The sequence below is a fragment of the Gracilinanus agilis genome, chromosome 1 (genome assembly GCF_016433145.1).
Source record: "Gracilinanus agilis isolate LMUSP501 chromosome 1, AgileGrace, whole genome shotgun sequence".
In the NCBI taxonomy this organism is placed as follows: Eukaryota; Metazoa; Chordata; class Mammalia; order Didelphimorphia; family Didelphidae; genus Gracilinanus; species Gracilinanus agilis.
Window position 1 is genome coordinate 695,564,917 of NC_058130.1, and position 27,030 is coordinate 695,591,946.

The following is a 27,030-nucleotide window of genomic DNA, read 5'->3' on the forward strand; positions in this document are numbered from 1 at the left end:
AGCAAATCTGGTAGGCCCACCATCAAGCCCCCCCCCCACACACACACACACAATTTGACAATATGAGCTTAAATATTGAAATAAGTAGCCAATCTGGTAGGCCTACCACCATACACACACACACACACACACACACACACACACACACACACACACACACACACACANNACACACACACACACACACACACACACACACACACACACACACACACACACACACACACACACAGAAGGCACTAGAAGCTGTGAGAGTGTGGCATGGCCTTCTCCATAAGGTGTCATTTGAGTTGTTGCTTTAAGTAACCCAAGGATTTTAGAAGTGAAGATGAAGATGGTATGATCCCGCCTAATTCTATTGCGTTCCTGGACTTTATAAAATATTTTGTTATAATACTCATAGTTTGACAGAAAACTACTTACTGAAGTACTCATTCTTTTCACTAACCCTGAGTGATTTTAGGTAAATGACAACCTCCTTGTGGCTCAATTTCATCATCTGTAAAATGAAGGGGTTGGAATAGGTGATAACTAATGTTTTTTCAATTCTGAAAAAAATCTATAATTCAACTTGTGAGTCTAAGATACACTTCTCTTTTTATTCCTTCATGAAAATAAAAATATTTTGTTTATCTATCCCTTAATTTTAGAGATGGCATGGCTGATTATATAGAAACATCAAAACCAAGCATGCTGTTAAAAGAGGAACAAAAACATGTTTTAAGACAATATTCCTTGTATTTTATAGCTAGTAATGTTATTAAAGTTTAACTTCTATATTATTGAACCATTTTATAATGTGTTAAAAATATAAACTCAATGGAAATTTTTCAAATATGTGAATTCATTGGTGGGAGTGCTCCATTCCAATAAAAATTACAACTGGGCCTTTATTGATAATCTTAAGAAAATTATAGCAAAGGAATATTTGTCAACCAAACTTCTGTTGATAGACCCCTTTATGCATTGCTGGGAATCAACTCCAAAACTTTTTGTATCCTATGAGGACCTGCCAAGTCTTGCATTCTATTGGCCTCGCCTTCAAAATCACCAGGTCACTTCCCATCAAGTTGAGGCATTAGAGCAAGATTCTGATATTTAGTATTATATTATATTTCAATACAATGAGTGTAACCTCAATATGCAGAAAAAATAGTTTTAAATAGCCATGTAAAGTTCAAGCCCAGATTCTTGGGTATAAGCAACTACAATTGTGGGGTAAAAAGTCAGTTGAGAAAAGATAAGTTATAAAGGATATGAGAAGAAAAGCCTTCAAAATAAGTACCATGAACTAATACTCAGAGGAAAGAATGCTCCAAATAAATATTAATAACAGAAAAGTAAATCAAAACAACTATGAAGTGTCATCTGGCACACTGCAAATGAGCAAAGATGAAGGGGCTATGGAAAGGCAGGTACACTAAATTGTTGCTGGAGCCATGAAATGGTTCATTTATTCTAAGACTAAGACAATGCCTAAAGTATACAAGCCCTCTGACATAGGGATTCCACATCTAGGTATTTATCCCCAGAAGGTCAGTAACAAAAAGAAAGGCCAAATTAAAATCTAGATGTTTTTTAGCAGCACTCTTTATAGCAGCAAAAACAGGAGAAAAAATAAAAATACTCACTGACTGGGGAATGGCAAAGCAAATAGAAATAACAAGAAAAAAATAACAATTCAAATTCAATGCTATGAAATTACAATGACCAAGGTCGGCTCTTAAAGAGAAAAAAGATACTTCCCACTGTTTCTCAGCAGAGGTAGAAGACTAAGGCAAAGAAATGTCAAATCTTTTCTACATGATGGTCAGTTTTGGTGAACTTAGTTATCTCTCATCTTTTTTTAAATAAAGAATTGCTCTCTGTTAGGAAAAATGAGAAAGGATATGTTTGGAAATGTAGGTGATAATGAAAAAAGATGTTAATAAAAAAATTATTTTTGAAAAATTATTTTTAAATAACTAAACAGATCCCTTGTTTTTATTTTTTCCTTGCTCCATAAACTCCAAAAGTGATTGCAAATCTTTATCTCAGGTGGCAGTTGCCCACTAGTGGAAAATAGTCATGCTTCCCTCTTACACAGTACAAAACCTCTGTTGTCCTATTATATAAATGTCAGAAGAATTTAATTCTCTTCTTATAATTTGTTTTCCACTTTGGTTTAAAAAAAAAAAAGTAAAGGGGAAAATAAGCACAAATAATGGAGTAAGTAATTAGACATCTCCTCTCTTCCCACTTGGAAGCACTACCTCAAGGTCTGTTCTCTTTCAGCTTTATTTTGTGTATAATCTTCCCCCAGATTTTTAGGACCAATCTGTGGTAGGGCTTTCTGAGCTCATATTAGTTTGATAAGCCAAAGTCAGACCCCAAGATAATGATGTCATTTTGGTTCTCTTTTAGGACATCACCACCAACCAAACTCCTTGAGATCTGGGACTGTTTCTTTTTTGAATTTGCATTTATTTGGCATTGTACCTGGATATATAATATGGGCTTAACAAATATTTACTGACTACCAAGATTCAGATCAGTAAATCAGGATATAATGAAGAGTATAAACAAAGGTCCAAGAAGTCCCAAAAACTAGAATTTAGGCATCTGTGAAAAATGGAAAATATATTATACCACTTAATTAGGATGATTCAAACTCTTCAAAATTTTCAAACTGTTCAAAGTAAGTCTAGAAGATTCTCATCTAACAGACACACCACTGAATGCAAAGGACAATATAGTCACCTAAGAGAAAGTTCACTTATTTCAACTGATCCAGTAGGAATGTAGTACAAGGAGTTATTGTGCACTAGCGGTTATCACGTTAAAAGCCAATCTTTTAATGAACATTTATTAAGCAGTTACTATTTGAAAGGAGTCCATGATCTAATAGGGAAGCCAACAGGCAAATAAATATTTCTAAATAAGATATATATATATGAAAAAATAGGAAATAATCAATAGAGGGAAAGCACCAGGATTAAGAGAGTTTGAAAAAGGCTTCCTGTAGAAGACAACATCTTATTGGGAGACTTGATAGAACTCAGGAAAGATAGGAAGCAGAGATGAGGAGGGAAACAATTCTAAGATTTGGGGACAGCCAGAGAAAATGCTTAGAACTATGACATGGGGAAAGGTAAGAGAGTTCTACATCACCAAGACCTACAAACCAAACAGAGGATTTTACATGTGATTCTGAAAGCAAAAAGAAACCACTGAAGTTTACTCAGTAAGCGTAAGACGTGCATTTCAGAACTTGTACTTGAGGAAAATAATTTTGGTAGCTGAATGGAAGATGAAAATGAGAGACTTGAGGCAAGCAGTCTCACCAGTAGGCTACTGTAATGAAGTGGTGGCTATATCAGAGAAGGGGGTATATATGAGAGATGTTGCAAAGATGAAATGCAGAGGCCTTGACAACAAATTAGATTGGGAGGGGGGGTGCTAACTAAAGTCTAGAATGATACTCATATTTTGAGGCTAGAAGAATGGAAAGATTCTTCTACAATACTAGGGAAGTTTGAAGGGTGGGAGGAGGATTTAAGAGGAAAGATAATAAATTCAGCTTTGATGTGTTACATTTGGAGATAGGAGACTGGAGGTCAGTAGAAAGATTAGAACAGGATAGGCAGATTTTATAATCGTCAGTATGAAAATAATCATTAAATCCATAGGAGCTTGATAAGATAAGATAATACAAGAAATAGCACAGAGAAAAAAGAGGACTCTGGACAGAGCACAGGGGGAACACATAATTAAAAGGTGTGATCTGGAAAAGGATCCAATAAGAGACTGAGAAGTAGTTGGTCAGAAGGCAGAAGGAATAGCAAAAGAGAGCAGTGTCCTTAAAACCTAGAGAGAAGAGCATATTAAGGAGAAGAGAGTAATCAACAGTATCGAAGGTTGTTGAAAGGTCAAAGAGAATGAGTATTGGGAAAAGAGATCACTGGTAATTGAAGAGAGAATTGGTTGGTGGAATAATGATGTAGAGAACTAGATTGTTAGAAGGTTAAGAAGAAAGAGAGAAGAGAAATTGGAAGCACCACCACTTATCAATCTCAAAGAATTCAGTAAAAAGGGCAGAAGAGAGTGCAGATGGAAAATCAAGTGAGATGCAGGTTAATGTGGTAGACAAAAGCATATTTGTAGCCAGTAGTGAAGCAGTCAGTAAACAAGAAGTTAAAGATGAGAGTGGATGCCAGAAGGGGCAATCTGTTAGAGAAGTTAAGAAGAAAGTATTTGTACCTGTAGAAGAGAGGGCATCTTCTTTATGTAACAGAGGGGTGAAGGAGAAAATAGTGGCAGATTAGTAAATTAGTAAATTTTGTAAAATTAGTAAATTTGAATCACATGAGATGAGGAAGAGGTAAGAAAAGAAAGATTAAGGCAGATGGCCTCAATTTTTCATAAAATATGAGGTAAACGTTTCATTTTAGAGAGTAGGGAATGATGGGAAGTTTGACAAGAAAGAAAGATGCAGAATAGCTGCTACTGAGAATGTGAAACTGAGGTGCTAAGGGAGTTGTAAAAAGATTGTCTAGTGGACTGAGGGTTCAGCTGAAGTTACAGAAGAGAAATCTCTAATGGACCAAGTGAGAATAGTTAGGTGATTTTCCCCATCTTCATTCAAGCAGTATGTGTGTAAGTCCAAAAGTAGCAGATGGTTAAAGTTATCCAAAGCTGAAGTATGGTAGGGTTCAATGAGTAATATCATAAGTGGGTAAGATACAAGAGAAAAAGCAGTGTAGAGTAGAATGGTACACCAAATGGTCAAGATAAGGAAAAGAGGAGAGAATGGCAAGTTAAGAGAAGATGCCCTAGGAGAGAACTGAAAAAAAAAAATCAAAAGATTGGCAATCATAATCAAAATGAGTACAGAGTAGGATGTGGTAAGGGAAGGCAGAGGGAAAGGTAGAAAGCCCATATATTATGGTCAGGTAATGGATTTCAGGATTCTTGGAGATGGTGCATTAATGATAGGCAGGAGATCATCAATATCTCTGTGTGTGACTGAGATGGGATGGATTAGTAGGTCATGGGAAATTAGTAAATTGAGGAACTGAGTTGTATGGGAACTGGAAAGAAAGTCAATATATATGATCAAATCTCTTAGTATAAAAGCATGAATTAGGGAAAGAAAAATTATGAGCCATATGTTGAACTTTATGAGGAAATAATAGAAGTTCCATTTAAAATAATTTCCCAATGCATAAAGTACCTGGGTTTTAGCTTACCATGTATAAGAAGGTCTATGGCATAATATTTGGTAAGACAAAAGCTTTGGATTTATATAATGTAATAAGGGAATAAACCACATGGATGGGGTTTGTGGGTCCCTAAGTCAGTAGGTGGGAAAGGAGGGTACAATGGTGGAGGTAGTAAATTGAGGTGGTAGGAGATGTAAGGGAACAACTGAGTTTAGGGAAACATAAGATGATGAAGTAGAATGAGCGGCAAGGGGAGATGATGAGGTAGTTGGGCAGGCAGCTACAACAGGGAGACACAGATTGGCTTGAGACAAAGGACACTGAAGGGAAACAGGCTGAACCCTTCAGGTAGGAAGGGCACTTCTACAGACAAAGGTTAGGGCCAGTCAGAAATGGTTTGAAACTAACTAGAGGGCTTTCTAGTCAATTTCTCAAGTTCATAAAGACAGAGTCCCAAGGCTCTTCCCTGTCTGTAAAATAGAAGGGCTTCTCAGAGGAAGTATAGAGATCACCACTTCCTCCAAGATGGACGCCTCCAATTCCCCTCAGGACCCAAAGACAAACTATTCCTTTCTCTCCTTATCCCTCTTTTATCATTCAACCAATGATTTAGCAACAGGTTTGATTAAATGACAACAGGGTTTATTAAGTTTCAGGATTGATTATAAAGGACTGAGGGATACAAGGTTTCTCTAACAACTGCCTAGGGAGAAGCTCTAGGTGGGAGAGGGGCACAGGAATGGGAGACTGAGAAAGAGCCTTCTCTCACTCAGCCCCAGGAGGTTTTGTTGCCTTTAAGGTTAAGGAAGTTATACACAATGAATCAGGAGATAATTTGTATCAAGGGTAAGCCCTATTTGTCTATGGGAAAAAACTAAGTCTTCAAAGTTTGATTGCTACCACCCAAATCCACCCTTCTCCCCAAACCCACAGGAAATCAGGATTGAAATAGGGAAGGTCAGGGAGATCCAGAGGAATTAGCTAAGCTACAAAATCTCAAGAGAAAGGCACAGATTCAAGGCCAGGTTTCAGCCCGAGCTCAGTTGACCCTTCCGCTCTGTCCAAGCCTCCAGGATCAACTGCCCTTAGTCAGGGTTCTAAATCCTCTTAACTGTCAGAAATTCTGCAGTTAGCCTTTTGCAGGGTTGATTGCACCTCTGCACTACAATAAGGAAACGATTCTTATTTCCTAAACTTAAAAAAAAAAGACATTCCCACATACATACACACAAATAAATGTAAAAACTGAATACTATATAATTATTATGACCAAAATTTGTCCCCCATCCCTCACTTCTTTTCAAAGATATGTAACTACATAACAAAGACATGGCATATATTATAAAACTAAGTTCACACATTGGTTAATTTTGCAGAACTGCTTTTAATATGTTTTATTTGTTACTTTTTACAAGAAATAACTAGTTGTGGTGGGAAAGAGTATGGGAATATGTTTAGAAATAAATTAAAATAGATTAAGAAATAAATAAAAATTTCAAATAGAAAAAAGCACTTTCTATAATTAAAATACATTCAAGTTTGACAACATTCAGAATTCTCTTCCTTGAGCTATCAATAAGAAGAAAGTCTCCATTTATACTAAAATATTTATAATGGCCATCTTTTGTGATAACAAAACTAGAAACCAAGAAGAGGTCTATCAATTAGGGAATGGATAAACAAACCATTGCACATGAATATACTGGCTTATTACTGAATACTAAGAAATATATTTAAGATGAATTCAGAGAAGCATGAAAGGATCTAAATGAAAAGATGCCGAGTAAAGCATATAGAGGTAAGAAAACTATTGACACAATGACTAATAACATGTGGAAAGAATAGCTGCACACCAAAAAATCAAAAATATGTGTAACAGAATTATAAAGATTAGGCAGGACTCAAATGAAGAGACATAAGAAGATATCCACAACCCCACTCCTTTGTGAAGCTGCCACAGGTTACATTTTATACATGATTTCAGACTTTTTTCATTGCCTTGTCAGTTGTGCTTATTTTTTCCCCTCTTAAAAAACAATATATTACAGGAGGTCACTTGCTGGGAGGGGGAAAAGGGGAAAGGTACTGGGAATAATTCTGATTATGTAAGAAATTAAAGGCATTGGGGTACCTAAGTAGTTCAGTGGACAGAGAGCCAGGCCCAAATACTGGGGATCCTGGGTTCAAATTTGGCCTCAGACATACTAGCTATGTGATCCTAGGGAAGTCACTTAATCCAAATTGCCTAGTCTTTACTTACTATCAATTCTAAGACAGAAGGTAAGGGTTAAAAAAAAAAATAGAAGACACTGATAAAAATTTATTAATTAAAAAAAAAAAAGAATTCTTTTCCTTGGCTACTGGGATCTAGACAGAATGGGCACTTTCTTATGAGGTTTCATTACTTTCCATTTTACTAATTCCTCCTAGTTGACAAAATTCTATATAAAGTGGTAATTCTATTACTTCCTCTTCCTTTCAAGAAATGAAACCGTCACAGATTCTGGATTGAAAAAGACTTTACCAACCATACAGCCCAGATTATACCTGGCCAAGAATCCTTTCTACATTATTTGATAAGTGGTCATACAATATACTTGGAAACTTCTAGTGACAGAAAACCCACAACCTCATAGTGATTCACTTTCTTTTTGGTCAGCTCTAATTATATAGTTAGGTGGCACAGAAGATAAGAGTGCTCAGGCCTGGAGTCAGGAAATCTCACCTCAAGTCACTTACCAGCTGTGTGACCCTGGACAAGTCATTTTTCTGCCTCAGTTACGTCAACTATAAAATAAGGATCATACCAACCTCTCGTGGTTATTGTAAGGATCAAATGAGATAATATTTGTAAAGCACAGAGCAGACTGCCTGGCACATAGTAAGCACTTAATATTGCTTCTTTCCTTCCTTCTCTTTTCTTACTCTCTGCAATTCATATCCTTTGCTCCAAGTTGTGCCCTCTGGATTTAAGAGAATAAGTATAATATCTCTCCCACATCATAGTTTTGAAGACATCTATCATATATTATACTCCAATCAGCTCTACATTAACTATACCCAGCTCCTTCAAAAAATCCTCCTAAGAGATGATCTCCAGTCCTTTCACTATCCTAGCCTTTTACTCTGAAAAAGTCTAGTTTGTTTGTCTCTCCTAAAATGTGTTAATAATGATAATAATATCTAGTATTTTTACAGCACTTTATGATTTGGCAAACACATTACAAACATCATCTTACAGGATTCTCATAACAACCCTGGGAGATAGGTACTATTATTATTTCTATTATACAGATGATGAAACTGAAGGTAAAAAAGGTGAGATCACTTGCCATGGGGCATAACAACTAGTCTGATGTGAGATTTTAACTCAAGACCTTCCTGACTACTGATGTGGTGGTCAGATATTAGTTTCAGGAAGATCCTTTTGCCAGCTGAAAGGAGGATGGCCTGGAGTAATGAGAGACTTGAGGCAGGGAGAAAAACCAGCAAACTATTGAAATAGCCCAAGAAAGACAAAATGGGGGCCCATGCCAAGGTAGTTATAGTATAAGAGGAGAGAAATGGCTTATATAGGAGAAATGTTGCAACGGTAGAAACAATAGGAAATGATAAGTGATTTGAAATGAGAGGTGAGTGAGAATTCAAGGATGGCACATAGACTATGAGCTTGGGTGACTGATAGGGCTATAACACTCTTGAGAGTAAAAGGGAAGTAACAAAGAAGAGAAGGTTTGAAGGAGAAAGGTCCAGTTTTGGACATGTTGAGTTTAAGATGTCTATAAGACATTCCATTTGAGATATCACAGTTTTTCTTATTTAACTGAAAACAAAGGAAATAAAATCTTTTTGGTTTTCCTGTTATAATTCTACATTCATATCACATGAAAATTATGACTGTAGAGTTATAAAATGAATTGTTTTACCCACAAATTAGGGGAAAATACTACTAACAAACATAATACAGATATTAATTTATTACATACCTTCTGTGTGCTCAATTTTTTAAATTAAATTGATAAGATTTTGCTTCTATTACATCCATACTGTTCTATTTATTATCTATAACATCAAAAAATTTTCTAAAACTTTAAAAATCACCAGGTTTACTATTTTATAGTAGTGCAGATGAAAATCATCAAGACCTAAGTTCAAGTTTTCTCTGATACATTCTAACTGACCTTATTTAGGGCACTCAATGCTCTAAGCTAGTGGTATCAAACCCTAACAGAAAAGGAATCTTTGCCAGCTGCATGGTGACATAAAAAAAAAACAACACATTTTACATGTTCTACTGTATTTTTATTTAGTTTGTTAAATATTTCCCTATTCATATTTTAAGCTGCTTGTTGCATTGCTGCAGAGTTCCTGTGTGTCTGACACCTATGCTCCAGGCAACTCTTCAAAATTCTAAGTAGACTTGCACTGGTAGAAGGAGTTTCTTCATCTGTAAGCTCCATACATCAGTGTAATCATAGGCTGAATACCTATTCTTTATCCTTTTATATAATAAAAAAGGAAAAGCACATCAAAAACTTTAGTGGGATAATAGACAACTTAATGTCTTTTATTTTCCAAGTGATATAAATTAAAGTTTTGCCCTATATGATTCACACTATGTGTTGCATAGTTTAAAATAAAATTTTAATATTTGTGCTATTGTTGCCAATCTTTGTCATTTTAAAATAAAAAAATTTTGTACTGATTTTTTTTGGCATTACATTCAATTTATCTGATGGAAAATTTTACTTACCCTAACATCAGTGGCATCTCCATGCCTGATAATACTGGCCCATGTGGTTGGCTCACTACTGTTTTCAAAATAATGAAAGACTTTTAATACTCGCTCCATTGCCCCAGGAGACCGCTCCATCCCAGTACTGAGGTGTGTCTTTGTACTTGAAGTTGGGGCGTGATTCAAATTTGGATCAAGATAAGCAGCTGCCATGGTTTTGCTAGATGCTAGGTATCTGTCATATTCTGCAGAAAAAGGAAATAAAAGAATACATAAATTCTAGAGCATTATGATTAAAATTCAAATGTTTAACTGGAATTTGTATAGTCTGTTTTAATGATTTCATTTTCTATTTTCTTAATATACCAAGAAAGTAAATATACACAAAAAAAAAAAAAGAAATTGTTAATAGTAGTAGGGGGGTGTTAATAAAAATTACTTTTTTAAAAATTTCCCAAGACAATTGCTATAAACAAAATCTATTATCTAAATCAGTGATTCCCAAAGTGGGTGCTACCGCCCCCTGGTGGGTGCTGCAGTGATCCAGGAAAGCAGTGATGGCCACACTTTTTTTTGTATTACATGCTATTCTGAGTTCAATAAATAGTTTCATAATTTCCAGGGGGCGCTAAGTAATATTTTTTCTGGAAAGGGGGCGGTAGGCCAGAAAAGTTTGGGAACCACCACTGATCTAAATGATCAATGATCTCTTTAAAGGATACAGATTTCTGAATGACAGCTTACAATATAGGAGTGGCTAGCTCTTGGCCATGACTGGGATGTTCCCAGCATATGTTGCTAGTGATAAATTTGTCTAAAGCCATACATATTTAATCAAAAGGACTTTAGACGCAAAGTGATAGGGGGAGGGAAAAAGAAAACTACTTATATTAATTCCAAGCTAGATATCTTAAAGATCAATCACAATTCAGGAAGAAGACTGGAAATAACAAATGGATCCAGAAATTCTTACGACATAAAATCCAATAAAATAGTCAGCAAATAAAATCCATGGCAACAAAGATGTATACACAATTATACCAACTATGGGTTAAAACAGGGCAAAACAAAGATCCTCATGCAAGAAGGGGAAAAATGGGACTTTGCAAGCATCACTAAGAATTAAGGAATGGAACCTATGACTAAAATATGGCTTTGACTATAATTTAAATCAAAAGGAACAGGTCAATTCAAAACAAAGAGGAAGAAAGGTAAGAGGTGGGAACAGAATAGCATTTTCTTTAGATCCCTTTACAATCTGGATTCCATCTACTTTTTAGGCTTGTGCAATACTATTTCTCTTCATGTACTCTAAATTGCAACCAAACTTGCCTATTTTTTGTTCATATCTCACATACATGTTTTTGACTAGACCCAATTAAACCTTGCCCAAAGCCAACCCTGAATTACTCCCATCCCATTTGCTCATATTAGGTACCATGATTAAGTCCATTAAAATTTTGTGTTTTGCAAATCCAGATTGCAAAAATATTTTATTTGCTATTCTATTGTTCCCAGAAGTCTATTCTCTACCACTTTCTTAGCTGAAGTCTTCACTCTGAAAGCTAATCCATACGCCCCTGCTCAACTCACCTATATAGGTGTTTTCCTTTATTAGTCCCTCCTTCCTCAGTCTCACATGAAGAAGTGGTCCTTTCTCCTCACAACAGCCAATTTCTTCACAAGCATCTTTGATCTCATCCCTTTTAGACTTCTCCAGAAGATTTCCCCCATTATTATTCCCATTGTATCTCTTCAGTCTTTCCCATCTACTGGTTCCTTCCCAGAAAGTTTCTCACCCAACTTTAAAAAGAATCTTACTTAATATGATCATTCTTGACAGCTATGGTCCTTTATCCCTCCTCCCTTTCATAGCGAGGCATTCTTAAAGGTCTCCACTTTCTTCCTTCTCATTCCCTGACTCTGAGTGCAGGACTTTATCCATTATACCACATAGTTTTGATAAGAAAAAGTAGTTGTGATCACAAAGGGCCAGCACAGTTCATAAAATAGTTATCAAGGACCTGTGCTGAAAAATGATATCCACTTCCAAAATGAAAGAGTTCTGTTTAACTGAGTAGAAACTTTATTTCTCTTTGGGTGAGTTTTTTTTTGTATGTATGTCTCTTTTGCAATGTGTCTAATATGCAAATATGTTTTGCATGACCATACATGAATAATCAATATTACATCACTTGCCTTCTCAATGGGTAGGGGAAGGACAGAAAGAAGGGAAAGACTCGAATTCATTTTTTTAATGTTAAAATTCACTTTCCTTTAATTGCAAAATATTTAATGAAATAAAAAATATATATTTAAAACAAGCAAGTCATGAGAGACTCTTATTTCCTTTATTTCTAGAGATAGACTCTATTTCCTTTTGAATAATCACTACACTGGTATGTTAGGAAAATTTTGTGATTATAGTTTCCCTACATGAACCACATAGAGAATCAGATGAATACTCTCATGGCTATATTGGAATGATGTGGAAGAGACAGTGGAACCAGTTAAATGACTAGACTAGTCATTGAACAATCACTAATGGCTCAAAGTAAACCTAGAAAAGCCCTGGGGTTATGGCTACATTCTGGTATTAAAAAAATTTTTTTTTTACCAATTACATGTGATAATAAATTTTCAAAGTTAAATGATTCAAACAGTCTCTCTCCCTCCTTTTCTTCCCTCCTCCCAGAACTGGCAAGCAATTCAATTTGGGTTATACATGTATTATCATGTAAAACATATTTTCATATTATTCATTTTTGTAAGAGAATAATCATATAAAACCAAAACCCCAAAATAAAAACACAAATAAACTAAAGTGAAAAATTGTGTGCTTTGATCTGCCATCTGACTCCAACAGTTCTTTTTATGGAGGTAGAAAGCATTTTTGGTCATAAGTCTCTCATAATTATCCAATATAATTATATTGCTAAGAGTAGCTAAGTCTTTCACAGTTGATCATTCCACAACATTGCCAATATTGTGTACAATGTTTTCCTCTTTCGCTTATTTCATTCTGTATCCGTTCATGTTAATCTTTCCAGCTCTTTATGAAATCACCTTGTTCATCATTTCTTATAGTACTATTTAATAGTATTCCATCACCATCATGTACCAGAATTTGTTCATCCATTCTCCAACTGATGAACATTCCTCATAATTTCCAATTATTTGTCACCACAAAAAGAGATGCTTTATTTTTGTACAAATAGGTGCTTTCCTATTTTTTAAAAAAAAATTCTTTGGGAAACTTTAATGAGGAAACTAAGACATTAGCACCCAGGTTGTCAGGCTGTCTCTCAAAAGCTGAGAGTTCCATAATGGAATGAAGCTGGGGTTTTGATGAGTGGTTAATCTGACCAAGTTGAGGGGAAGGAGGTTTTTTGGCTGGGTAGTCCAGCTTTGCCAAATATCCAAGGAGCTGTCAGTATGGGATATCATTGAGAAGAAGATACTTCAAGCAACTATCGTGCCATGGGTTGAGGAAAGATCTGGATTATCTGTTGGTGGACAGATTTATCTGCCTTACTCCCTAGAGCAGGTTTTGGATTGACTGGCTGTATATTGGACTTATTCTTGGTTCCTATAACATCTTGGAGCATCATCTTGGAGCATCACTGAACCAGTGCAGTGAGAAGCCCACTTCTCCAGCCCCTCCTATTCTAGTTAGGGTTTAGCTTAGTTTAGTTTAGTTAAACCATTAGGGCTATTCCTTAGTATAGAAAACCCCTCTCCCTCTTCCTTCATTTAATATCAATAAGCCCAGTTTGTTAGTACTTCCTGCCTCCTCTAAGCCATAAAGAACACACTTCACTGGTTTTCCCTTGTCGGTAGATTGTCAGTTACTTGACCAACTGTCATTCCCAAACCTCACATCCCCATTTGGTTTCCCTGTGTTTATCTGTCAGTTCTTTCCCTTGTGAGGTGTGAGAGTATCCCCAGTTTGTCTGGCATCTAGTTATTCCACTATTCCCAGTATTATCTTCTCATTACAGAGCTAGCAGTGGTATTACTGCATCAAAATGTATGCACTGTTTTATATAGCCCTTTAGGCATAGTTGCTTTCCAAAATGGTTGTATCAGTTCATAACTCCACCAACAATGCATTAGCATCCCAATTTTGCCACATTTAATTCAATATAGTCAAAAATTCTTTATTTTACATCTTGTAATGTTCTCTATCTCTTGTTTGTCATAAATTCTTCCCTTCTCTAGAGGTCTGACATGTGTGTTCTCCTAATTCATTTATAGTATCAACCTTTGTGTCTAAATCTTATATACCCTATGCCAAGATAAGGTCAAAATGGGTATATAAGATTTAGACACAATTTACAGTCAATCTCTTAATTTTAATTTTTAAATAATAAAATTCTTCACCAAACCTAACCCATACTCATGCCAAATCAAATACTTACTTGTACTTTCTCCAAACATATCTCATGAGTTTCCCACTTTCATGGTTTTTTCACAGTGTTATTCAGTCATAAACTATGAAGACTAGATAAGTCCTAAGAGATCATATATCTCAAGCCCTTCATTTTTCAGAAATTGAGCACATGAGGGGTGAGGTCCTTTGCTCATGACTCAAGTTAAAGAACATAACCAGGATAAGAATACAGGTCCTCTGGCATAAAATTAAGTGCTATTTTTACTCTTTTGAATTTCTTATGCCTGGAATGTTTTTTCAAGCTTCCATTTTTTTTTTGGCTGTTAATATTCCTGAAGTCAGGTCTTAAATACAACTTATTTCGTTTAAGCATTCTCTGATCCTCCCCCACTGCCAAACAAGTCAGATTTGCCTACATTTTCTTCCTATTTTATTGTCAACTTATGCTTAAATGTATTTTAATGTAAATAGAGCTATATCCTATATTCATCTCTATATTAATCTTTATTTTTATCTATTAATCGTTGAATATCCCTTGGTACCTACTACAGTGCATTGCATAAACACTAGAAAATGTTAGCTGAATGAAATAAGTTTCCCATCTACTCAATGATTAACACTAAATCACTAAGGAAAAAAATTTGCAAAACACATACACCTTTGGTTATATAAACAGACTAGTATTTCTCTTTTATCACTCTGAACATGGGGAGAATAAAATAACCTTGAGTCATTTTTACCTTATTTTGCTACTTTTATGTTAGTTCATTTTTGTCTTAGTGTTCTTCTCGAATAAACACTGAAAAGAATACAGGAATAGCTTCCCTGAGCAGAGTGATTTTTTAAAAACTAGTCAAGATAATACCAAGGAAGCTATAGTTTTGACTGAGTGAACAAAGAAAAAACATTTTTTAAGGACACATAATCTTCAAGCAATTTGGAGTAAAAACGTGTTTAAATAATGGATGAGATCACGGCAATAAGGCTCTAAAAAACAAATCTAGTGCCAAAAATATACTTACAGAAATTACAATCTAAAATGTAAATATATATTTACACACATATGTATACAGGTCCAAATAAACATTAACAAGAAAATAAAGCTGCCAAGGAAAGCCAACAATTTTATCGACTATATTCGATGCACAAAAACAAAAACCAATTCTTCTATCATGTCATAATGACGAAACATGTAATTTGTGGGGCACTATCTAACTGTTTCCAGGGACAGCAGGTGGTAATCAATTTAAAAGCCTTCAGCTGTAGAAAATACTCTTACAAACTACAAAATAGCTTATTACTATCCACACCTGTTTATCAAAATTTTTATAAAGCACAGCCCAAAATAACCCATTCAAATTCAGAGAAGCATAGATGATAGCTTACTCCCACCTGCATTAAAATACAGGCTTGAAAGCCTTAAATCAGTGTATATTTTAACAAAGCCTTATAATGAAAGAGTTCACTTAAAGTTTCAATAGGCAACCAGAAATTCAACAGCTTTTAATTAGTATTTGTTAAAATATGTAAATGAGGTAAGAGCCAAAAGAATACAAAAACTAATTTCAAATGAAGAGAACAGGAAGACACAGGAACTCTTTTTCCCTAGGAATACTAAAAATACTAATTATGCTTTAATGACTCGAATGTCTACTCCAAGAAGGCAGGATTATCTCTTTTATGGCAATATAGTTTCTGATAACCATTAAACAGGGGCCATATATCCCACCTGTGCCCACCATTTTATTTTGTAAAATCTTTTGGAGAAACAGGGTGTCACTAGAGCAAAAAAGTCTAGTACAATTTTCATGACTCCATCAAGAAATGACATTTCCAAACCTGTATTCTCTCAAAAGTTCATTTTTAACAGCCTAATCAATATCACATAGGTGTTCTGTGGATATTTTAAGCTGGTTTTCATAGCACTCTTTTCTCCTAAATGTTCTCTAACCTGTCTGATTATTCCTAAGTCTCTGAGAATGGTATATCTCCCAGATCACATCTCCTAAATGTGGGCATACCTCAAAAGACTCTACTCTACTTTGGACCAACTTCCATTCCCTCTATATACTCTCATACGGTGATTTCATTAATTACCATGCATCAGATCATCTTCTCTAGGCAGATTATACCCAAATCCATATATCCAGCCCTACTCTCTTTCCTGAGCTCTAATCCCATAAACAGGCCAACTGCCTGTTAAATATTTCAAACCGTATGTTCTTTAGGCATCTCAAACTAAACATTTCCAAAATTAACATAACTTTCTTTCTCTCTAAAACTCTTCAAACTTTCCTGATTATTATAATAAAGATTACTTTCAGTCATTTAAGTTCATAACCTTGGCATTATCTTGGATTCCTGACCTTCCTTAACTCCACATATCCAATCAGTTACCAATCATTTAATTTACAGCTCCACAAAATTTTTTATATTGGTTCTTTTCTCACTAATCAGATGGCCACACTTCCTATTCCAGGCTCACCTGGGGATGTCCTGGGCTCCTGAGAACAAACAAAAAATCCATTTGTTTTGTTTTTATTATGAGGGGAAAAGGAGAAAGAAAGCAAAGGAAGACAGTTAAGAAAATTCTAATGGATTTTTTAAAAGCAAATTCAGTAGTATATAAAAGGAATTAGTTTTGGAAACACTTCTACAATTTTCGTTTAATGGAAAGGTTCAGTTCCATAATTCTATAATTGGCTATATCAGATAATATGTTACTTTGAAATTAAGTCATAAAAACATTAAACTATGTTACAGTATTATTCCTTATCATACTTTTTTCTGAATGCTTTCTATTGATTACAATTATAAAGATATAAGTTTATATTTTAATTCACATTTATTCTGTTAAGAATATTGAGATTAAACATCAATTAACAATTATTATAAGGTGTAAACTACACAGAATGAACAGAAATATCATTTTAGTATATGTATATTTATTATACTCCAATGTATCTTAATGTATTTTCTAAAAAGATAAAGTTGCAACCTACCCATGTCTGTCTATTTTGTGTGACTCTCATCTACATGCTCCCTAAATTCATAAAAAGGAATACAACCAACAAGTCTGAGTTTTTAAAAAATTTTCTCTCCACATCATGATGATAACAATAGAGCATGTGGGTGAACTATTTGTTACCCATGCTGCTGATGTCACAACTAGACTATCTTTTTTTTGATTGTGCAATGCTCTAACAAACTTTAGATAGCAAATTATATAGTTCTCTAAAATGTGTGGAAGTCTCTTCATGCCCAACCAAGTGTTTCTCTACAGCCCTTTGGATGATATTCAACATCAATTCTTCAGGCACCGCAGTATTCAATGGATTTCAGGTGGTGCCATCAGAACACTGGTATTTAAAAATATGAACACTAGCTTCAAAGATAGATTGGGGATAACTAAAAGAAACTTGCACACTCCTCAAAGCAATCCAGCCTGCTCTTTCCTGTTCAATTCTGCCCCCAGTTCAAAGTCAATAGGCCACTGAAAAAAATATTCTTGATATACTTCTGTCATTTTAAGATATGATTCTAGTCAAAGATAACATTTATTTGTGAAATTTTAGCTGTAAAACTTATTATGTCATTAACAGTCTAGGGCAGGCATAAGAGGCACCAGTATCAAATGGATTAAGAAGTATACTATAACATGACCAAAAATAAATTCTTTTTAATGGGCTACTTCAAGAAGTTATCAAGATTGAGGGCATCTACGTGGCTGAGTGGATTGAGTCAGACCCAGAGACAGAAGGTCCTGAGTTCAAATGTGACCTCAGACACTGCTTAGCTTTGTGACCCTGGGAAAGTCACTTAACTCCCACCCCACAATGCTTAGCCCCTATCCTACCCTTCTACTTTAGAAGTACTGATTCTAAGACTGACAGCAAGGATTTAAAAAAACACAATACACTCCTGAAAGAAATAAAGAATGGTAAATAAATCAGGAGACTCAAAGCTCATGGTTGGGTTGTACTCAGACAGTAAAAAATGATGCCACCTACTATCTGATTAAGCAGTAATATCAAAATTATTTAGTGCTGGTTAAAAAATAGAAAGGTAGATCAGTGGAATAGGCTAAATAAGGAAGAATCAGGAATAGATAAATCCAATAATGTAGGAATAAAAGTTAATTTGGGTAATAACTACCTATTTAACTAGAAATTAAGAAAACTGGAAAGCAGTTTGGCAGAAATTAGGTTCAGAACATCTTATGCTATATACCAACAATAAGCCCAAATTAAATATTGTGACCTAAATACAAAAGATTTCTACATTTAAAAAAAAATCTGAAAAAAACCACCACAGATAACTTACCTAGCTAAAACAAGGTGCCAAATTCTTAACCAAACAACAGATAGATAATATCACATAGAATGATAGAAGCATTTTGATAATATTTAATTGAAAAGCTATTGTATTAATAAAATTAGTGTAGTTAGGAAGAGTAAGTACCTAATGGGTCAAATATCTCTGGGGCATTTGTGTGTACAGTTATCCCTCGCTATATCGTGGTTCACTCAGGCTTCACTGTATCATGGGTTTTTAAAATATCTAATTCTGCATCATGGGCTTTTCGATATATTGTGGGATTTTGCAAATGAATACCATGAGATTGTACACGGCACACTATTGGCTGATGGAATGAAAGGCGACCAACCACAGTGCTGTGTTTTGTATCCTGGGCACTGACTGGCTCAATGACTATACTTAGAATTTTCTCCTATTGTGTGGGTGTCTGGAACTTAACTCCGGGAATAGGTGAGGGATCACTGTATTTCAAAAGGCTTAGAGCAGTTTTAAACTATTAAATTTTAAAACTGTACCAAGATTTTTGTACATTCTGTATATACATATATAGTTATATATACATGCATATATGCATATTGTGTATATACAAATATATGGGGAGAGTTAGCATTTATGTATTTCTTACTATGTACCAGAGTACTGTACTAAGTACTTTATGAATATTATTTGATCTTCATAACAATCCTGGGAGGTAGTTACTAATATTATTTCTATTTTACAACAGATAAAACTGAGGCTAAGTTAACTGAGGCTGGATTTTAACTCCAGTCTTCCTGACTCCATGCCAGAACTCTATCCTCTTGGCTGACTATTTTGTATAGATTAGATGGATATACAAGCATACACATACATGTAGACGTATGACATACATATCACATACATGTAAAGGTATACCTAACAGAAACAGACAGAATAAAGAACAATTCCTCATGGAAAAATGATCAAAGAATTTTGTTAACAGTTTTTACAAGAAGAATGGCAAGAATATAAACAAGTATATGAAAGGTTGTTCCGAATTACTAATAAATAAGAAGATAAGTGTTTAAGGAATTGTAGAAAGACAGGCACCTTGCACTGTTGATAAAGCTGTGAAATGATTCAACCATTCTGAAAAGCAATCCTGAATTATACTACAAAAGTGACTAAAATGATTCAAAATATAATGTTAGGGATACACTTCAAGGAGGTGAAAGACCTCATACAAATAAATGAAGGTATTTATTGCAGTACTTTTTGTGATTGTAAAGAAGGAGAAACAATAGTACATCTGGATTACTAAGATAAATTAAGTATATGAATACAATAAACTATTTAGACACTATAAGTGATGATGAATATGATGACTTCAGTCAAGGATGGGAAGTCTTATATAAACATATGTACAGTGAGATAAGCAGAAATAGGCAAATATGAATACAATGATAACTAAATGAAACAGAAAGAGCAATTACATAAAGAAACTGAGAATTACATAATTATAATAACTGGACTTGGGTCCAAAGAGTTGAAAAAATATATCTCAGTTCCTTTCTTTGCAGAGGCAGAGGAATATATAGCTGTGAAATATTGAATATACTGCCAAATGAGGTATAAGTGTTGCTGATCTGTTTTATTTTTTCTTTTTCTAAGGGACAGCTCTGAGTAGAAGGGAATAGGATCAATAAAAGATAATTAAAAATTATTTTGGGAGAAACAATAGGGCCTGTTTTAATGGAAGTCAAACTCTGAATAAATGAAAACTATTTGCAACAGTTATCTCACCTATAATGCTGTTGCTACGGAACAAATCCCCCAACTTCAAAGTTGTTTCAACCAAAGTCATGTTTAAGGTAGGTGGGGAATAAAGTGAAAATATTAAATAAGGAATACCTGTAATTATCTTTCATAATCATGTATATCTGATCTGACAGTTACTGGTAGATAAGTGAAGCTTCACTCTTCTGGTAAACCTTAGGCTTCCACATTACAAAAGCTCAGAGAGGAATGCAAGCTTTGAGAAATATATTTGTATTGGCCATTTTCCCAGCCTGCTGAGTTTTTTCAGTGTTACTCTGAGTGATGAAATAACAAGTTCTCAACAGAACAGTATGTCCAAGGAAGCTTAGATCTGCTCTTTTGGTGACCAGTCCTTTTTAATATCAGCCATGTAAATCAGTTTTTCCTATTACTTGCAGGAAGCCATGCAAATAATGTATTTGTAGGTGAGCAGAATATTCTTTTAGATTTCTTTTTCTGTACTTCCTGATGCAAAAGCCCCAGAAATGACATGTAAGCAAGTCATTGTCAGAAAACCAAAGCTGTAATGAAGATTTGTGGCACCTGACAATCTTCAGGCTCATGTATGAATTACATGCCTTTGAAGATCTACCAAAATCTAACAGTGGGAAGAGAGCAAATGGGCAGGAGTGACAACTCATCAAACTAGTTTGAAGCAACATAGCCAAGCCTATCCATCAATCAAAAAATTATAAAGGACATATTACATGCCTAGTAGACACCAAGCTAGGCAAAGAATGAAATTATCTCTACTCATAATGAGCATTCTAATAATACATACATAAAGAATACATTCTAATAGAAAAGACAAATACATATACAGCAAGATTATAAAGTTAATAAAAATATATTAACATACTACATATATTTCATCTAAGTAATTTGGGAAGGAAAGCAGTTAGTGGGGAGAGGTAAGAAAAGGCTTCATGCAGAAAGTAGTGCCTGAGCTGCCTCTCCAAGGAGCGGCAGAGTAAGGAGGGGGAATTCTATGAGGCAAAGTAATAAGGAAGATGTGAAGGCTGGCCAGTACAAACGGAGAGTGACAAGAAATGAACTGTCATGTATGGAAAACAGAGAAAAGCAAGTTTAACCGGTCATCAATTTGGAAGACATTCAGTCAAGGAACATTTATTAAACACCTACTATTTGTCAGATGCAAGTACATGGCACAATGGATAGAGCACAGGGCCTAAAGTCAGGAAGATCCCAGTTAAAATCCAGCTTCAGACACTTCCTAGCTCTGTGACCCTTGGCAGGTTACTTAACCTTGTTTACCCTCAATTTGTTCAGCTGTCATAAGAGCCAGAGAAGGAAACGGCAAACCACTCCATTATCTCTGCCAAGAAAAGCCCAAATGGTATCATGAAGAACTGGACTTGACTGAAACAACTGCACAACAAATTTGTCAGATGCTGTGATAAAGTGTGGATACAAGTTTTTGTTGGAATTTTAAATCCAGTTTATCTTTTTTACTGTTACCATGAATTCACTGAACATCTTAAGAACTCATAGTATTGTAGAATCTAAAACTTGGATTAGACGTCTAAGGAGTATGAGTCACACTTTTAACAGGAATCACCTCTACAACATATGGAACAATCATCAAATCTTCTCACAACAGTCCATTTCAATTTTCAAGCCACCTGTCTTTGTAATTTCAAGGAGAATGGAGAAAGGAAGAGAAGAACTTATATAGTACTTTAAGTTAACAAAGTGCTATACAAATATTATTTCACTATAATCTTGCATGAATGTTGGAATTGCTGAGGACAGGCTAGGATAAGAAGGGAAGGGATATGTTTATTAAGAATCTACTATGCATTAGGTACTATGTTAAGCACTTTATTAATATTTTATTTTCCATTGTGTCTGAAACTGAATTTTAACTCAAGACCTCCTGACTCCACATAGGGCACTCTATCCATTATGCTACCTTCGTGGCAATAGTAATGACCTCTGGAGTCTGAAATTTTTAGTAGGCCATAGTTATTTATCAACAATATAATTTCTAAGTAGCCTGCATAATAAAATGATTTTTTTTAAAAAAGGAAGCATTCTGACTGAGACAAACTAAAGTTTTCCTCATGTTCATCCAATCAATTTACATTAATTACATAAACGGGCTAATTCAAAAGGGTTCTTAAAGAAGATCAATTCCAGAAAGTATTTGGTGTTTTGTAAAAAAATGAATTAAAGAAGTTGCCTTCTCTCCTCAAAAGTTATTTTTTATTTCAGGGTAGACTTGATCAAAACGATAAAAATTCCAAGTAAATCATAACTTCACATTTGGAATTTTATCAGATGCATCTTTCAACAACTTTAATAGAGTGACTATTATATCCATCAAATTATAATCACAATGAATTACTAATACCAATGTACACATTTCCCGCTACATACTTGATAAATGGAATTGAGTCCTTGACCCTTGGAAAAAATCTCTGGTCTTTCTAAACCAACAATGAAATTCTCAATGAGCAAAACATCAAGAGCAAACAAGATGGTGGAGTCACACTGTTTGCCAAACCAGAAGTGATAGGTCAAGAAGTGACTCTAGCACTGCTAGAACTGACATTAGGTAAAAGTTTGAAAATGACAATAATTTATATTCACAAAAATATTATAAAGTAGGGGTTACAAGCATTATTATATCCATTTTATAATAGGGAAGATTAAGACTCAGACAAATCATCCACATCACAGAGCTGGTAATTATCAAGGTCAGGGCTTGAACTCCAGGAATCTGAAAAAAGGAGCAAGACTCTTTCAACTCTTTCCCACTCCCGTGACAGTCAAGAAGAAGAAAACACAGTCTAACCAGATTGTTGATACATTGCTGACCTTATAAAGTAAATGTTTTTGATAAAATTCATACAATATGAGATTTCTTCCATTGTAATCTAGAAATGTTTTTTAAATCTTCTGTCAACTTTTTCATGTATTTATGCTAAACTACTAAGTCGAAAGCTCCTTAAAGTCAGGGACCATGTTTTAACTTGTATTTGTGTCATTCTTACCACCAAGTACAATGCCTTGAATATAGCAGATACTATATCTATTTAGAGGTTATAAACATCTGTTAATATGAAGCACTTAGCTGTTATTGTCAGAAGTATAAAACACCAGTGATATGATGACAAATCTGTCTTCTGTTTTGGTCAATCATTATTGCTACTGCAACTCTGATTTTTCAAGCTGTCTTGACAAGGCGATGAATTATGTCAAGCTCATTTCATAGATCATCTACTACTTACACACAGAATCATGCACCTTTAAGCTGCATGGTGTCAACTTAAGTATTACTGAGTATCTACTATGTGCCAAACACACGATAAAGCCAAATAAATGAACCTTTCAGCTATCAAAAAGTATATTAAGAGCTCTGAAGGGAAAAAAAAAAAAGAAGCAAAGGCTAATAGAACAGAATGTGAATAACCTTATCTCAAGTAACAAGACTCCCTGAAGAAAAAGAACAGAGCAACTAGAATTCAGGGATTCCATTAGATGAGAAATGTTCAAAATTTTAAAAAAAATGAAAATATAAGGTATGTACTATTCAAAAATGAACTAAAATAAACTCAGTAGAAATAATTTAAGAATAATTGTACTCTTTGAAAATTATGACCAAACTAAAGTTATAACCCATATTTCAGGAAATCAAAAAACTATCTAGTTAGAAAAAGAGGGCAAACTATCCATTGAGGAATGGCTGAATAAGTTATAGAATATGAATGAGATGGGATATCGTTATGCTATAAGAAATAGTAAAGGGAAGAATATCAGAGAAAGTTAGGAATAATTTTATGAACCAATGGAAAGGTATCTAGAACTAGGAAAATAATCTATACAGTAAGAACAATATTATAAAAATGAACAACTCTAAAAGACTGGAGAATTCTGATCTATGTAATGATCAACCACCATTCCAGAAGACACATGTTGAAGCATGTTACCCACTTCCTGACAGAAAGATGACAGAATTAGAGAACTGACTGAGACACACATTATTTCTTGGACACATTCAATGTAGCAATTTGTCCTGCTTTACTAAACATATTTTTTAGAAATATGTTCTTTATTTTTTCAGTTCAGGAGAAAAGGAGAGATGGAGAGGATATGGTGGCAAATTTTACTTATTGGAAAAAAATTTTAAGGAAAAAAGGATGGGAACAAGCATTTATTAAGCACCTACTATGGACTAGGCATTGTGCTAAGCTATTTACTAATATCATCTCATTTAATCCTCACAATAACACTCAAAAATGGCTACTATTAATATCCTTATTTTATAGTTGAGGAAACTGAGGCAGAGACTAAGTGACTTAGAATCCAATAATTTACCACTTGAAAGAAACCACAAATTGAAAACATCCAGGAACATCAAAAGGCCAAGAAAGTCCACAACTTTCAAATTGAAGAAAATACTGTAATCAGCCTGAAGAAAAAATTAAAAGTACCAAAGAACAATAGTCATGATCACACTAAAGACTATGCCACAAGCATCATAAAAGTAAAAGTCTGGAAACCTCAGTCTAGTTGGGTACAGAAGGAGAGTTTAAGTAACATCCACAGACTGAGTACATGTTTGTTTGTTTTTTTTATCTTTCTGTTTTCTTTGGTTTTAAGAGAGGAAAAAAGGGAGGTGTGGAAAAGGAATTTACTATTTCATCTAACTGTAATACACAAAAGAAAATATAATGAAAAATGAACAGATGATTGAATATAAACACAAAGGTGTTAGTGTAGAAACTAAAGAAATATCAGCGGATACGTAAAAGAAATACAGGGAACTATAAGAGAGAAAATAGTCATAAGCTAGACAAATGCCAGCTTCTGAGGGTAGAACATAACAGAAGGGTCAAAATAAGAGAAAGGTCATATAAGAACTTTATATCATATAAGAACAATATAAGATCAGGAACTGGTGAAAAGAGTAGCAGCAAAAGAGAAGAAATAGCCTACTTCAAAGATAAAATACTTATGTTGAGAAAACTACTTCCCCCCATTTCTTCCTCTTTTGCAAAGCGGTCAGGTGGAAAAAGAATAGTCAGATATGGTGAATTAAAACAATTAATGATCTTAACTGTGAATGAGATGAATTCACTGATAAAAGGGAATAGGGCAGCAGAAAAGATCAGAAAGCAGAAGCCAATAATATGTTGTTTACAAGAAACACACTTAAAACAGTAGGACTGACCCATAATTAAGATGAGGGGTTGGAACAGAACATTAGGGAAACTAAAAAAAAGCAGGCATAAAAATAATTTTAGAAAAGGTGACTAACTGTATTAAACAGACATGGCTAAGAGAGTAGAGTAACTATATTATGCTTAGAGTCAAAACAAATAATTCAGTATCAATACTGAATCTGTATATAACCAACTGCTTTACCTCTAAATACTTAAAATTAATTTAATTAAAGGAAACTACAGCAAAAGATTCATAGTAGGGGATCTCAACTTGCTCATTTTAGAACTAGACAATCTGAAAAAATAATGGCTTGAATTCTATAAAAGCTACATGTAATTATGGAGGGGGAATTATGGAAGGGGAAATGGTACCTTAACAAAAACTGATTTTCTATTAGGTATGAGAACCCTTAAATGTATATGCAAATAAGCAGGAATTTAAATATAACCTGTAATGATCACACAATAAAAAATGTAATCATCAAAGCACATTTGAAGAAAAAAGGTAAACTAATGGACAACTCAATAATTTAATCCTTAAGAATTTGTGGGTCAAAAAATGAATTATATAAACAAGTTTCATAAAAGAAGTTAACAGAAATACACATAAAAACAAAATTTTTTGAGAAGCCAAAACAGTAGAGGTGAAATGTGTATATCTAAAAATTTTCATCAACTAAAGAAAAAAAGATCAATAAATTGGGGATGCAACTAAAATAGCCATAAATCTTAAATTCTCAGTTAAACAAAAGATAAAAATTTGAAAAATCAAATATTTTGTGAAAACAAAGGAAATTTAAAATTGATATATAAAACTTGATAGTTTTAAGCAAATATATAGACTACCAATCTGATAAAAAATGAAGAAAATGAAGTTGCCTGTATCAAAAATGAAAAAAGAATATAAAATAAAGGAAATTATTAGAGATCCCTTTGACCAGTTATATGCCAACAAAATTGGCTATTTAAATGAAATGGGTAAATATTTACAAAAATGTAAGATTACTAAATTGAAAACAAGAAATTAAAAATGTAAGCAATCTAATATCTGAAAAAATAAATCAAACAACACATGAATAACCCTCAAAAGGAAAAATAATCTAGAAGCAGGTGAATTTATAAGTGAATTTTATCAAATATTCAAAGGACAGGTAATTATCAAAAAAATTTACAAAAATAAGAAAAGAAGAAAGAGATTCTAAGGTCTACCGTGTGTGTGTGTGTGTGTGTGTGTGTGTGTGTGTGTGTGTGTGAGATTAGGTGGTTCAGGGGACTAAAAGCCAGACAAGTAGATCCTGAGTTCAAATTTGACCTCAGATACTTCCTAGCTGGGTGACACCTCCCCCCAAGTACTTAAAAGAGTTAAAACTAATCTCTCTCTCTCTCTCTCTCTCTCTCTCTCTCTCTCTCTCTCTCTCT

At 34.3% G+C, this 27,030-nt stretch overlaps 1 protein-coding gene across 5 annotated transcripts in view; it reads right to left on the reverse strand.

Annotated features, from left to right (window-relative positions):
• The window catches only part of PTK2 (protein tyrosine kinase 2), a 410,474-nt gene that overhangs the window by 255,884 nt on the left and 127,560 nt on the right, over positions 1-27,030 (reverse strand). For all 5 annotated transcript variants that reach the window (XM_044669284.1, XM_044669268.1, XM_044669260.1 and 2 more), the window contains one exon: positions 9,955-10,181. In XM_044669284.1, coding sequence (XP_044525219.1) covers positions 9,955-10,149 — 195 coding nt within the window. In that variant the 5' untranslated portion in view covers positions 10,150-10,181. The remainder of the gene's footprint in view (positions 1-9,954; positions 10,182-27,030) is intronic.